We start from the raw sequence: 14775 nt of genomic DNA on the forward strand, positions 1-14775 counted from the left end.
GGACTAAGACTGTTTCGGAGTTGTGAATGTAAGTCGCCGGTTATTGCTCCTGTATTGCAGATGGACCACTCCAATCTATATGGATTGAGGTTTGATACCAGTCACCACCATTTACACCAGCTATATTCTTGCTGCAAAAGATACATTTAAAAACAGGCGTATTTACGCTTCCGGCCAAACCTCCAAAGCCCACAATTCATCTATACGCCCTCACTGGACACTGCCTACATGAGAACGCCCCATTGCAGCCCAGCAGCAAGTGGAAATGTAACCTAAATGCGTACGACTCTGCATGGACAGTACATGCGTAGAACTTTGTTCCAGAGTATGCTCGGTGCGAATACACACAAAATACGCTCCGCAAACGGTTGTACATTTATATCTTCATTAGCCTCCAAGACACTAAGGGCCCGGTTCAGCAAGGAATGCAAGTGAGAGAACGCACGGTGCGAGCTGATGTTTGCGATCTGGTAAGCGTACGCAGACTATACGCAGCGTGCACCCAGACCCCTTTTGGCATTGATTGACAGGAAGTGCTGTTTGTGGGTGGCAACGGGGGGTGGTCGGGCGAACGCAGTTGTGTCTGTGCATTGGGACTAGAGATGAGCGGTTTTGGATTTACTCGGATATGTTCGGATCTCAAAAACTGCATTTTATTGGCTATTGACTATCGCGCATTTTGGCTAGCCAAAAAATAAATCCGAACTAATCCAAACTTGCGATAATTTAGGCATAAAGAACAGAGTAAAACCGAACCCGCTCATCTCTAGTTGGGACGCCGTTTTAGGAGGGTCCATAATTAAGCTAGTGCGGCGACGGACACAGTGCTGAGACTCCTTACACACAGGAAGTTGCCAAGATCCTGAGCGAGGTCTGGCCAACCACTGTTATGGAAATGTGGTCGATGGTTCTCGATGTTACCGATGTTTACTCTATCTTGCGTACTGATCAGGCTTTGAGTAAAGAGAGATGGGCGGTTTAAAATGGGCTGGGCATCTGCATCTTGTGCTGCTGTCTCCGTGCGTGTGCATTGATTAGCATATTCTCGCCGCGGCTGGGTGAGTTAGTCTGCTAGCGTGCGCTCCTTGCTGAATCAGGCCCTAACTACAGGAAAAACTGGACTCTTAATGAGACATAACCAATGTGCACATTCGTATGACACAAAATTGAATAATACAGTACAAATGCCTTTTTTTATTTGTTTTACTTTTAACGATCATATATTTAAAATCTGTATATACTATTTTGTACACTGTAAATGACTAAGAAAATTACAAGACATAAAAAAACACGTAAGGGACACAGTTAAGAACAGAAAAACACTGAACCGCCTTAAACAAATGGGTGAGATGTATCAAATTTTGGAGAGAATTAAATTTACCAACCAATCCGCTCCTAATTGTCATTTTTCAAACACAGCTTGTAACATGACAGTTGGGAGCTGATTGGGTGGTAATTTTATCTCTCTCCAAACTTTGATACATCACCCCCATGATATTTAGAACAGAGCTGAAAAACACAGCTATGGCTTTAAATAACTTGACATTGATCTGTTAAAACTCACACCCTTCATTTTTTGTTGCGCTATTTAATAAACACAGTGTTATTATTACCAGGGAGACATTTTCAATTGAAAATAGAAAAATATAATTCTGGACGGTATCATGCTACAAGATGCTTTACAAATATCCCTGATCTTGTGCTTGATTTCAAAGTACTGGCGAATGTGTAGTTTTGGTGGGAAGAGATTCATAATGGGATGGGAGGTGAATTGCAAGCCATACAGATATAGTAAGAGGTAACCAGTCGATCTCTGTAAGGACGTCTACAAACCAAAAATAAATCTACGCAGTTTGCAATACACAATAGATCTGAATAAGACACTTGGGTGGCCAGATAGGATTTGCAGCAGGACTGCGTCAGCACATTGCAATACAATAAACACACTTTACATTATAACAGATTTAGGGCCTCATTTACTAACGAGTTTTATCACCAACACGAGTGATAAATTTCACGGTGTATGATAAATGGTGCTCCAGCCAATCAGCTCCCAACTGTCAGAAAAATGACAGATGGGAACTGATTGGCTGGAGCACCATTTATAATACACAGTGAAATTTAGCACTTGTTTTGGTGATAAAACTCGTTAGTAAATGGGGGCCTAGGATTTGTATCAAATTCATTTGTCTTGGCGTGCATTTTATCCAGTAGGAATAAAATAACGCATCATGTGCCTCATTTACGAACGAGTTTTATCTCCAAAACGAGTGATAAATGTCACTGTGTATGATAAATGGTGCGCCAGCCAATCAGCTCCCAACTGTCAACTGTTAGAAAAATGACAGTTGGGAGCTGATTGGCTGGAGTTTTGGTGATAAAACTCGTTAGTAAATGGGGGCCCATATAAGAATAAAAGGTTGATTTTTACATTTAAATAAACAAAAACAATCTAGATATAAAAAACCAACCGCATACACACATGAGAATTTATAGAGCAAACACTTAAAAGGGACAATTGTACATAGATTTTTTTTGCAGAAAGCTTTTTACCTTTAACATGATGCCAATAGTTAATGAACTGCGCAAAAAAAAAGTGTTCATCAGCTGAAAATCTCTCTTAGGGGTCACTTCAATTAGATGAGAGTTTGCAAATGCGAAATTGCACCACGAAACTCGCCTTCATTGCAGTCAAGCGCGAAATGCGAGATTCAATTAGTATTTTTTTTTAGTAAATTAAAAAAGTTTTCTTCACGGTATTCTGGGGTACAGAAAAATGTCTGTAAGGTGATTTTCTGCACTGACCCAAAAAATTCTTACCAGAAAATAAAAGATTTTCCCTACGTTTTTCCTGCTCAGGGGGTGCACACAATAAAAAAACACAAATGAGGTGGGCCAATGCAACTGGAGTTTGGAATTGAATTCAAATGCAATTTGCGCAGCGAAAAAGCCAACTAATTGAACTGACCCCTTAATCTGAGCCACTCAGTCATCATGCTCCTGGTTGTCACACAACAGAAAAACCTTCTCCTCTCTCTACATTCTATATCATGCCGCACTGGAAAACCCATTGATTCAGCATTCTGTACGGAGCTAGTTAACGGAATATCTATTCTCCACGCGGCACGATCAATTGGCTGCGGGGTATATCACGCTCCTAATTGAACCCCCCCATGTGACAGATGATTTAGGTTACATTGAGAAATTAATGGAACATTTATATTAACCTTTTAATTTCCTTTCTTAAAGTGGCTGTGTCCAAAAGTCTCGATCTATGACTGAATAACCTGTAATACTGGCAAATTTATAATGTGTGCCCAGTGTGTGGTGCACACGGGCCTCTGAGTCAAGGGGGACCTACACTGCACACCCTGCATCCTTTGAATATTATACGTACCTTGCAGCCACTGCTGAAGAAATCCCTGGGAAAATGGTGGCAGCGTCATTTTCCTGAGGATATGTGCAGTAGAGAAATCTATGGTAAAATGGCGTTGTCCCAGATATTTTTCGCATGTGCAGCAGACTCTGGCATAGTAGCAGAGTCTTTACTGTACATGCTCCGGCGCTAGAGCGGTGGGCCAGAGAGGAGATTTCAAATGGGTCCCTCCTCTGATTAAACACCACTGACCCATAAAAAAGTCCTCCCTGACCTTGCCTCACCCGCTTCATAGCAGGAGCAATAATCACAGGCCGCCTCTATTCACTAGCAACCAATGCTTTACAAATACTGGTCATGGAATGTCTAAATGAAGCTGCATCTCACTAATATCTGGTTGCCCTACAAAATGGCCGCCTCTGCTCTCTGTAGGGCACAGGTACACATTAATGCTGAATCACGGGGAAGATTTCCAGACCGGCACGGCTTTTATAAATGGGAGAGCTGTCCTGCATATTACATTGGAAAGTCATGTATAATATCATTGTGGGAAAACAATGCCCAATACAGAATGTGGGAATTATATATATAAAAAAATAAAAAATAAAAATACAAAAAGTAAAAAACAAAACAAAAAAACCCCACAACTTAAATACTGTGCAGCACTAGAATGGGAAATGCACCATTTGATACATTATTTCAGTCACACAGATATCCGTTCAAAATGATCACGGAATACTATGATTCTCAATGTCACACATCATCACATTACGGTATGGTGATTATTAAAAAAAAAAAAGCCAAGTGCCGGGAAAAATAACATGTATAATATATACGTTACATGCCACCATATGTATCACTTGTTCCTCACAGCTCAAAGATTGTAAGCTCACATGGACGGGCCCATCTCTAACTGTACTGACAGACCAAGCCATGGTGGAGGACCAACCCCCGGGAAAGGGGTAAGTATGGAGCGGGGTGGGAGGGGCAGAACAGAGCAGCAGAGAGATGGGAAGACATTTTATATAGTAAAAGAAAGTTGCTTAATCAATTCATGAAATGTATATACACATACATGTGCGGTGTATCCGATGTGAGGTAAAATATGCACTATATGGGTTATAATAAATTATAACACGTGTCCTAGCTGCAGTATTGCACACTACACATAGTAGGTGGTTGGAGTTGTTAGGAGGGCACTAGTGAAGCAGGAATGTGACTGGTATTTTTGGTTGATTACAGAGCATATCTGAGTGTTTCCGGAAGGCACAAGGAGTTCCCATACAAGTGCGATAACACCTATGTTTACGTTGCCCTATGAATGTGCTCCTAGTGAGAGGAGCTCCATTCAGCTGGGGGCTCAGAACATTTTATGAGGCTTTGATGCGTACTCAGGCCAGGCGTAGACATCGGGTAAGAAAGAATCATAGTCTGTACTCCACACTTTAGAGCGAATGTAGGCGTTCTTATCTAGCGGCTCCGGGTACTGGAAAGCCATGCCATTTCTATATACAAACTCCATCACCTGGAAAGAGAAAAATGAAAATATCAACGAAACACCGCACTTTTCACCGCAAGGTCAGTACAACCCGGCCTAAGAATGTACATCCCCCACCAGTCACCGCAAAATCACTAAATCGCATATGTACGAGCATATGCAATTAGTATCGCAAAGGACAGCTCTAAGCGATAATAGCTGCCCTTTGCGAAGCTGCTGCCGCCGCCAGGTGGGGGTGTCTCCGCGGGTCTCCTCCCCCTCCTAGTCCCGGGAACTTCCTGCTGGTGACCTCTACAGGAAGTCCCGGTCTCTTCCTCCTCCTCCCTGCACCCGGGAGAAGAATAAGAGGAGAAGGAGGCGGGGGATCCAGGAGGAGCCCGCAGGAGGCTGAGGTGAGTGAGGCTGGCAGTGAGAGGTGCTGGGCGACTGCGGGGCAGCGGCAATGCGCCAGGAAGCGGTAAGAAGCCCCTAGGCTTCTATATGGTAACACCAGAAAAACCTAGCGTTACCCTCCGCATCGAAAATCGGGCGGCCGGGGCTCAGTACATATCAAAATGCCGTAAAAACCCCAAAAACTGGGTTTTTACAGCATTTTTTTTTTAGTAAATCTCGGCCTTAGACATTTTTTTGCTAATATGAAAGAAAAAACAAAAAAGACCTATTGGCAGACACTCTGTAACCTGGCAATTCTGGCCTACTTTATATTGCAGCTTTCTGCAGTTTGAACGGTAGAGCAGTACGAGAGAAATGATCAGATCAGCAGCGTTGCCCAATTTAAGCAGAATCCTATTCTGGAATACTGGGGTATAGAGTACAGTGTAGGAGTTTGGGCACATTAAATATACCTCCAAAAACTCAAGCCCCATCCCCTCCCCCCCTTTATAGCCCATAGGCGGCCTGAGATTGAAGTATTTGTCTAGGGCAGATGTACTAAGCTCTGGAAAGTGATAAATTGGAAAGTGATAAACTACCAAACAATTAGCTCCTAACTATAATTTTTCACACAAACTCTACAACTTGACAGTTACTAGCTGAGTGGTTGGTAGTTTATCACTTTCCAGAGCTTATGGGCCTAAGAGTGTAGAACAGGAGAGAGGAGAAAAGCAATATTCTCGAATGAGAACCACCTCCCAGTTAGACCCTACTGCTACCTTCTCAGAGACAAATTCTGGCAGTTCTCCTGAATTCTGACACCTCCATGGTCTAGATGTGGTGGCAGTTGTCAGAATCCTCTTCAAGAAAGAGGATATCTGAACCAGGCCCTCCACCGACCTTGCCAGAGTTGGTTTGTCAGCTGCTGCCATGGCGGAACCTGGACGGTCCTGGCAGAAACGCAAGAACAAGACACTCCCCAAGGTTGTCGTGTGAGGGGCATGCAAGGGACAGTCCTTGCTTGGCTCCCTAGGGAATGCGGAGGAACTGCAAAAGCGCTGCTAATGCTTGGTCCAAAAACTGGCACAGCTATCATACTGTAGTAAGTGTCCCAGCAGGCAACCTCACATGCCATATGCAGGGAAATTACCATAGCTTGGGCGCAAGGCAATTTCAAGTGACATCCGAAACAGTCAAAAACCTTTGCACCTGTTCCTGCTCCAAGCTTGGCCCTAGTCCTAGACCTATTCCCCTTCCTTGACATAGAGAGAAGGAAAGAAAAAGATGAGGACAAGCTACAATTGTGCAACCCCAGAAGAGCCATAGAAAACCCAGCCCCCTGAATCACTACTTTTCTCTGCATATGAGAGAGCAGAAAGCTGCTCCCAAAAAATGACTGTTGCTCTTGTCCGCTCCATACAACCCCAGCAGATGACATTTAAAAAAAAAAAATAAGAAACGGAAAACAATAAACCTGTAACAAAACAAAAGCTGCAGTTTGATGGACCCACGGGTGTAATGTGAGGCACACTAACAAAAATCCTGAACTTGCATATGGAGGGGGAGAATCTTACGCTTGAATGTGTCCAAAGATCCTGTGACCGCATTCTAGACCCCAGTGTATCCTGTGTCCCCATTAGGATGAATGAGTAAAACCTCATAAGTGAAAGCAGCACATCTACCCTAGAAAATTATTTATTAGAGTGCACTTACTTTAACAGCAATGCATACGGAGACCTCTCTGATGTTTGAAAGTGGTGGGTACAGTCGTCCCTGATCCAGCTCCTCAGTAGTTAACTGTTCTGCCAGAGCCTATAAAAGAACAAGTATTAGACAATGAAAATGGGGATAGTACAGTCAGCTGGGTAAGTCTGTGGCCTGGTGTGTAATAGCTCCCCACTACAAGGGATACTACAGTCAGTTGGGTCAGTCTATGGCCTGCTGAATGATGAATGATTATAGGGTATACTACAGTCAGCTGGTTAAATCTGTGGCCAGATGAATGATGGGAAACTGCTACAAGGGATACTACAGTCAGCTGGGTCAGTCTGTGGCCTCGTGAGTAATGTGACATGGCTACAAGGGATACTACAGTCAGCCGGGTCAGTCTGTGGCCTCGTGAGTAATGTGACACGGCTACAAGGGATACTACGGTCAGCTGGGTCAGTCTGTGGCCAGCTGAGCGATGGGACACTGACCCGGCTGACTGTAGTATCCCTTGTAGCAGTGTCCCATCGCTCAGCTGGCCACAGACTGACCCAGCTGACCGTAGTATCCCTTGTAGCCGTGTCACATTACTCACGAGGCCACAGACTGACCCGGCTGACACTAGTATCCCTTGTAGCAGTCTGTGGCCTCGTGAGTAATGTGACACGGCTACAAGGGATTCTACAGTCAGCCGGGTCAGTCTGTGGCCTCGTGAGTAATGTGACACGGCTACAAGGGATACTACAGTCAGCCGGGTCAGTCTGTGGCCTCGTGAGTAATGTGACACGGCTACAAGGGATACTACAGTCAGCCGGGTCAGTCTGTAGCCAGCTGAGCGATGGGACACTGCTACAAGGGATACTACAGTCAGCTGGGTCAGTCTGTGGCCAGCTGAGCGATGGGACACTGCTACAAGGGATACTACATTCAGCTGGGTCAGTCTGTGGCCAGCTGAGCGATGGGACACTGCTACAAGGGATACTACAGTCAGCTGGGTCAGTCTGTGGCCTCGTGAACGATGTGACACAGATTGCTCATCTTAAAACCTATGTTCTGGACGCTCTTGCGCAAACTGTGATACAGTATACTTCCATAACAAAAGAAGAAACTTAACTCCTTTATAACCCAAGATACATTATAGCATTCATTACAAATAAGGGATCCTTTTGGTAGTGACTTTAATTATATAAACTCATTTATTTAGGGTTAAAATGCCGTAATTAGACGTCAAATGCGAACAAAACTTAACACAGACTTTTTAAAAAATTCTGCACCCCCAGAAGACTGTCATAAAATGTGTTTACCCAATTTGCTTTGTGATATTACTCTAGTTTTGTTAGATTGTTTCCCCTACCTCCCGAGTGTCCTCCTGTAGGGTCACAACAGACTTTGGGGCACTCTAAAAACATATTTTCATTGTTACATAACCTATGTGTTCTAACTGGAGCAGACAGAGCAGAAATGGACACATTGGATTTTTTTTATTTTTCGGTTTTATACAAGGCCTTCTCAAACAGAGTAGTTACCATCTCTTCCACCTGAAGACCCTGGTGATCACATGCCCACCAGGTGTTTCCAAATATAGAAATACTAGATCCTGCTTCCAACAGAAAAACCAGTGGAGTGATCATCATGGTTCCTGGTCAACTCCAGGTGTGTGGCCACAATTTCTATGCACCATGATGTGAGCACCTTCCCCTTGGCAAGTAGGCTCATTTAATGGCCTTGATCCTGTTTGCCTCCACCAATACCCGCATTCAAAGGTACTAGGACTTCTGCAATGCACTAAGCAATGCTGCCTTCGGAATTTGCAACAGTGCATATACTTGTGTATAAGGAATGGTGGCATCTGATTGGATGACCTCTGAATCAAGGTCTCCCAGAATCTTGACTGCATGTAACAGTGGAGGTTTCCCCACCGTTAGCAGCAGGGTGGCCCAGCAACACCGAGAGGGGGAGATTTATCAAGTCTTGGAGAGAGAAGCTGATTGGTCATTACTTTAGCTCTCTCCACTCCCTCTAACTCATTTTACAATTCTAGACTCAATGCAATGTAAATCTTGTAGCGAAGCAACTATGGCATGCAGAACGCACTTTAGGAAAGTGATGCGAGAGGTCATGCAGAATTTTGGCTGTGGATTAACTGCAAGTACGGTAATAGGAATGTAGTTACTAAATATTCACAGGAGACGTGATTATAGGCTCTATGCAGAACACAAAGTATAGGCAAGAGTCAACAAACCGTGGGTTTCCCTTCATCTGGGTTTAGCAATTCTGCCTGACAGACAATAAAAGTGCCCTGATTACACTACTGCAAAGGATTATAGGCTGGGAGAAGACGCCATATGTAAAAGGTTATAGTACTACGAATATATATTAATGGATTACACTTTAACTCTACTTGTGTAGCAGTAAGAGGCAACTAAAGTTGCAGGATTTTATTTCAGGAAGAACTTTGGAATGAGCCAGAGAATAAATCAGGTTCAAAGTACTTTTCAACGTCAGGAAACTGTCTTGTGCCAACATGCAACATCAGGATAGGGAATCACCATTAATGTCCCAAAACAGAAGGAAGCACCGATAGGTTCTTTAAATGAACACATTTATTGTAAAACAATTCATTTCATCTTGATAGAAAAAAAAAAAAAAAAAGAGAATTACTAACACAGACCTGCAGCTGTGTAGATTTCCTACCATTACAGTACAGATATCACACTTATTTTCTGTTCGCAGTTGCAAGCTAAAACAAACAAGTTTGAAGAAAGACAGAAGTGATAATACCACTGTATAGGTCATTGGTACGCCCTCATCTAGATTACTGTGTTCAGTTCTGGAGGCCATATCTCCAGAAGGATATAAATACATTAGAGACAGTACAAAGAAGGGCAACTAAAATGGTGCAAGGTCTACACCACAAAACCTACCAGGAAAGACTAAAAGATCTTATGTATAGTTTGGAACAGAGAAGGCAAAGGGGGGACATGATGGAAACGTTCAAACATATAAAGGGTTTTAACAAGGTAAAGGAAGGAGACATTCTTCAAAGAAAGAAGTATTAGAACAAGAGGACATGCTCTAAAACATGGAGGGAGGTAGGTTCAGGGGAAATGTGAGGAAAAATTACTTCACATAAAGGGTAGTGGACAAGTGGAATATCCTCCCATCAGAGGTGGTAGAGGCCAAGACAGTAGAGCAAGTTAAACACGCATGGGATAGACATAAGGATATCCTTCAGGAGAAGTAAGGATCAATAAGGGTTGAGGTAACAATATGTTTAAAAATGGGGCAGACTAGATGGGCCAAGTGGTTCTTATCTGCTTTCTATTCACCTCTATATACCGCAATGTATTAGCCCGCTGAAACCTCACTGATAATAGACTGTTCTGTTTGGACTCATCTGTTCCTAATTGGATTAGCTGATATCTAAAGAGACTGGTCACTGCGCTCTTTTTAACAGCCAGTATTATTCTTTTGCACTCTTTATTAATTGTGGATATGTTGGGTATATCATATTTTTTTGTCTGCATGTATGATATCCTGTGTACAACTCCTTTAATAATTAACATACTGTAGACACACTCACCTTCGCAGCTTCAAGAAATACACGATCACTTATGTGACGTACCCCACTCAGGATAACCGCTAGAGCGATACCTAGTGACAAAATAAAGTCAGGTGGTGCCATCGGGGAGGGAAGGAGGACAATCAGTGTAGACAAATATTGGCCACTTGCAAATGTGTAACATTATAAAGGGTCCCATGTAGGAGACACCATTAATGTATGCAGGTGTTGCTTGGGAGACAAATAATTGCTCCAATCTTGTAGATGGCAACCGGTCCTAAAACAGATTTGAAATTAACATTTTATTGGGGGTGGGATGTTAAATAAAAAATTTTTTTTGGTCACGAAACCTCTAGGAGCAAAATATAAAGTTATGTTTTACCAACAGCAGTACCCGGAAATGTGCGTAGCAGCTCACGGCTCAATGCTCCAATAGGTGCTATTGGCTAATTGAATATGCCCCAACCTTCTTACGCTAATGACAGGTACAAAGTAGCAATTACAATTCCTCTAAAATAAACATGTACACCAAATCAATATGCAGTAAAACTGGATTACCACTTAAATAAAAAAATAAACAAATGCATTGTCTACAAAATTACAGGGTTTTCAAACTAACCCAGCAGACGTGCATCCCTTTGTGCAAGATCAAGCAGCTCCTCTTCACCCCTCTGCCGTTCGGACCAGTTTTAGTTTAGTGCCCATGGGAGTGGGCACCCATTCTTCAAAATTGATGGAGCAGCTATGCATGTTTTATTTTTTACTGTTCAATACCCGAGTTCTCTCTGAGACGTCTGCTGGAAGGAGCAGGTCGAAGGGTTCACCAGTGCTCCCATCCCTGCCTCTAGGGCTCCCTGTGGGTGGAGTCAGTCTTTTTGGTACCTGGGTCCACACCCTGGGACACAAGGCATTTATGCTAACTGTAGCTTCAGTCTCTCCTTATGAGTTATGAGTAAAGAAGGTGCTGTCCAATGGACAGTGCCACGTTGGGCCTTTGGGGTGGGGCATCTGCTGGAGCTCCTCTTTGTCAGGCTAGATTATGGAAAAGTTCACCACACATCAGGCCTTCTTTAAGGCAGGGGTCCTCAACCACTATCCTCAAGCACCACGAACAGGTCATGTTTTGTGGATTTCGGTTTGTGGAAGCAGGTGGGATAATTACTGACCCAGCAATCACCTGTGCATGATTAATGAAAGCCTCAAAACATGTCCTGTTGGCTGTAATTGAGAATAGTGGGCGAGAACCCCTGATCTATGGGAATGATTCCATAGCTAATTGCTATACAGTCTCCATTCTTGCATTTATAATGCCTATTGTCTGCCAGACTTATTTGTGATCTTCATATACTTTTTTTTTTTTTTTTTTAAGATGACCATTGCCGTATTTATTTTCTCTCAAGTCTGAGTATGTTCTATAATTGACTCCTGACTGTCTATTATCTGACTGCTTTACATTGTTCCAGCAGCTTTTAAAACCAGAGATTTATTTTGTAAGCATTTATCAATATAAATATCCAGGATCGTTCGGCCACTCTCATTTTTCAGCACTATCCCTAAGATAGCCGTGCGGCCAAGAGAGAGTGATCCTGTAATTCTGGTGGCACAGGTTGGGCCAAAAATATAACAAGTCTGGTGGAAGAACCACTGTGGTGGCTGCCTCTAAAATAATGGTCGTCCAAATCAGGGCACCTTTTCCCAGCCAAAAAAAAAAAAAAAAAAATATATATATATATAATTATACAGACAGCTGATAAAAGCTGAGCAAGGTCTGATGATTCCGATTTGAAGCCACATAAAACAGTGTTAATCTCAACTTCTGAAAACCTTTGGTTCAGTTTAGATCGCTGCCTGATATACATCAGAATAGACCGATATGTCATATCTATTTCCACTTTTTTTTTCATTAAATAGAGACACTCCAGTACCTGGAAAGATGTAGGCATTGTTACCCTGTCCTGGTTTAAATGACCGTCCATCCTTTAATGTCACCGTGTCAAAAGGGCTTCCACTGGCAAAGAGACAGCGTCCCTAGAAGATGAAGAAAGAGAGAGCAGTAGAGCGTTCTTTAAAAAAAAAAAAAAAAAAAAAAAATTCAAACAAGTTGTTAAAAATTAAATTGGTGAAAATTAAATCTCCATAGAAGGGATGTAGTTAAGAGACCGGCGGCCTCTATCCCGACGCTGGAATCCCGACAAGGGAGTTAAGATAGGCGTCAACATACCGACGCCTATCTTAATCTCGTCGCCGGAATCCAGGAGGATGCGTACCCGAACAAAGGTAAGCCAGGGCACCTGTACTGTTAGCCGCGGGGTGGGGGCAGGTTAGGTTTAGGTCCATTAGGATTTTTCTTGGGAAGGGGGGGGTCAGAGTTAGGCACCCCTATTGGGGAAGGGGGGGGTTAAGGTCAGGCACCACTGGGTGGGGGGTTAGGTTTAGGCACTAAGGGGGGAGACTTAAATTTAAGGAACCAACGGGAGATTTAGGGTGCGGGGTGGGGAGAGGTGGGTTAGGCTACAAGAAAGGCGGGTTAGGGGGAGAAGGTGGGAGAGTAAGTATACTTACCTGACCCCTGTCGGGATACCAACCATCGGGATGCCGCTGTCGGTATTGTGACAGGAGGCATCCTGACAGCTAGCTAGTTAAACTCAGTGCTCAGTAGGGCATAATACCTACTTACCTCAGAAAAGGTGTACGCTTCCTCCGCTGTGCACTCAGCCTTCACGGTTGGATTACTGAGAGCAAAGATGATCGGCCTCTCGTTAATTGCGCTCATCGCCTTGATGACATCTTCTGTAAAGTGCTTTCCAGCTCCAGCCACACCTTAAAATGAACAAAACTCTGTTTCATATAAAAGGTGTGATTGACAACACAATCTTCTAGCATCAGAGTGACAGGAGCCCCCCACAAGCCTTAATCTAGCCCTGCTGGGGGGCCCTGCTCCAGTCTCTATACACCTCAGTCTCTGTTCTTCTATTGCCCCCCATTCCCCTCCTCACATCATGTCACTGCCCCTGTCACACATGGCCCTGACCAAACTCACACAAGTAGACAGATCACGTCACAGATGAGCTCAATCATCTCCTGTATTACTTTGTGCCGCTGTGAACATTGTGACGATCCAACTGACTGCAGGTGATTTTATCCCTGCCATACAGAATAATAGGAGAGAGAGAACAAAATGCTCTGACTCTAATCAAACACTCCTTAAACATTAGAGGGAAGCACTATGACCCAGCGAGCCTTATACAGAGCTGCTCGCAATAGCGATGTTCATGGCTCCCAGCGATCATTTGCTACTGTGCGTGAATCGCCAAATTCCTCCTACGGCGCATGCGTTACACAGAGTGTACGCACAAAGTCACTTTTGAGATTGAGACGCACGGTATCATAAATGTCTCGGAAAAGTGCTGGGCGTTCCCGGACGGTGGCTAAACAGACGCACCGGAATGTTATGGGAGTGTCGCTGACGTGTTTGCGCACACAGATGCTCAATCAATCGCTCTGGACGCCGTACTTAAATGGACAATCTGCACCTGCCATAGGGCTTTGATGGTGCGGCCGATGGTGGCGTCGAAGGATGCACCAGGCAGTATAACAGCATCTACAGACAATTAAAGTGGGCGTCCCAGTCCTTGCACAGTCATACACATGGATGGTCGGTCCCCAGGGCAAACGTTTGTAGCAGTATTTGCAGATTGCGTTTTTGGCGGTCGCCCGTCTGAGACTCAGACGCGGCTGCCTTCACCTCTGAATCAGACCCAGGGTGAGCAGAGCTGATCTTTCAGTTTGAGAATAGAACACTGCAGGGCTCATTTTGTTGAAAATGTTTAAAAAAAGTATATTTGAAGGCATTTTTTTTTTTTAGGACTAAATTGTAACGGGAGTGGGTATGGAATACAACTGCCGGGGTGCCTCCTGTCAGAATACCGACAGCGGCATTCCGATGGTTGATATCCCGACAGGGATCTGGTAAGTATACTTCCCCTCCCTTTTTGTAGCCTAACCCTAACCCACCCCACCCCCTAACCCTCCCCATTACTGCCTAAACCTAACCCTCCCCCCTTAGTGCCTAACCGTAACCCCCCCAGCGGTGCCTAACCCTAACCCTCCTCCCTAGGGGTGCCCAACCCTAACCTCATCCCCAAAAACCTAACGCTAACCCCACCACGCTCCCTAAACCTAATCCTCTTCCCCCACCCCGTGGCTAACGCTAAATGACTTACCTCGTTCGGGCTGGCGTCCTTCGGCATGCCGGATAAA

General features: G+C 44.0%; 1 protein-coding gene across 2 annotated transcripts in view; it reads right to left on the minus strand.

Annotated features, from left to right (window-relative positions):
* ME2 (malic enzyme 2) overlaps positions 1-14775 on the minus strand; it is an 89091-nt gene that overhangs the window by 22570 nt on the left and 51746 nt on the right. Inside the window, exons 12-16 of one of the 2 annotated variants that reach the window (XM_088464681.1) lie at positions 13193-13335; positions 12441-12543; positions 10537-10607; positions 6960-7058; positions 4768-4901 (exon numbers count right to left, since the gene is read on the minus strand). In XM_088464681.1, the coding sequence (XP_088320807.1) occupies positions 4768-4901; positions 6960-7058; positions 10537-10607; positions 12441-12543; positions 13193-13335 (550 nt within the window). Of the gene's footprint in view, positions 1-3628; positions 4902-6959; positions 7059-10536; positions 10608-12440; positions 12544-13192; positions 13336-14775 lie in introns of those variants that run through there. The other variant, XM_088464682.1, reaches the window with a different exon arrangement.

The sequence above is a fragment of the Taudactylus pleione genome, unplaced genomic scaffold (genome assembly GCF_031769625.1).
Source record: "Taudactylus pleione unplaced genomic scaffold, aTauple2 ptg001750l, whole genome shotgun sequence".
NCBI classification, from domain to species: domain Eukaryota; kingdom Metazoa; phylum Chordata; class Amphibia; order Anura; family Myobatrachidae; genus Taudactylus; species Taudactylus pleione.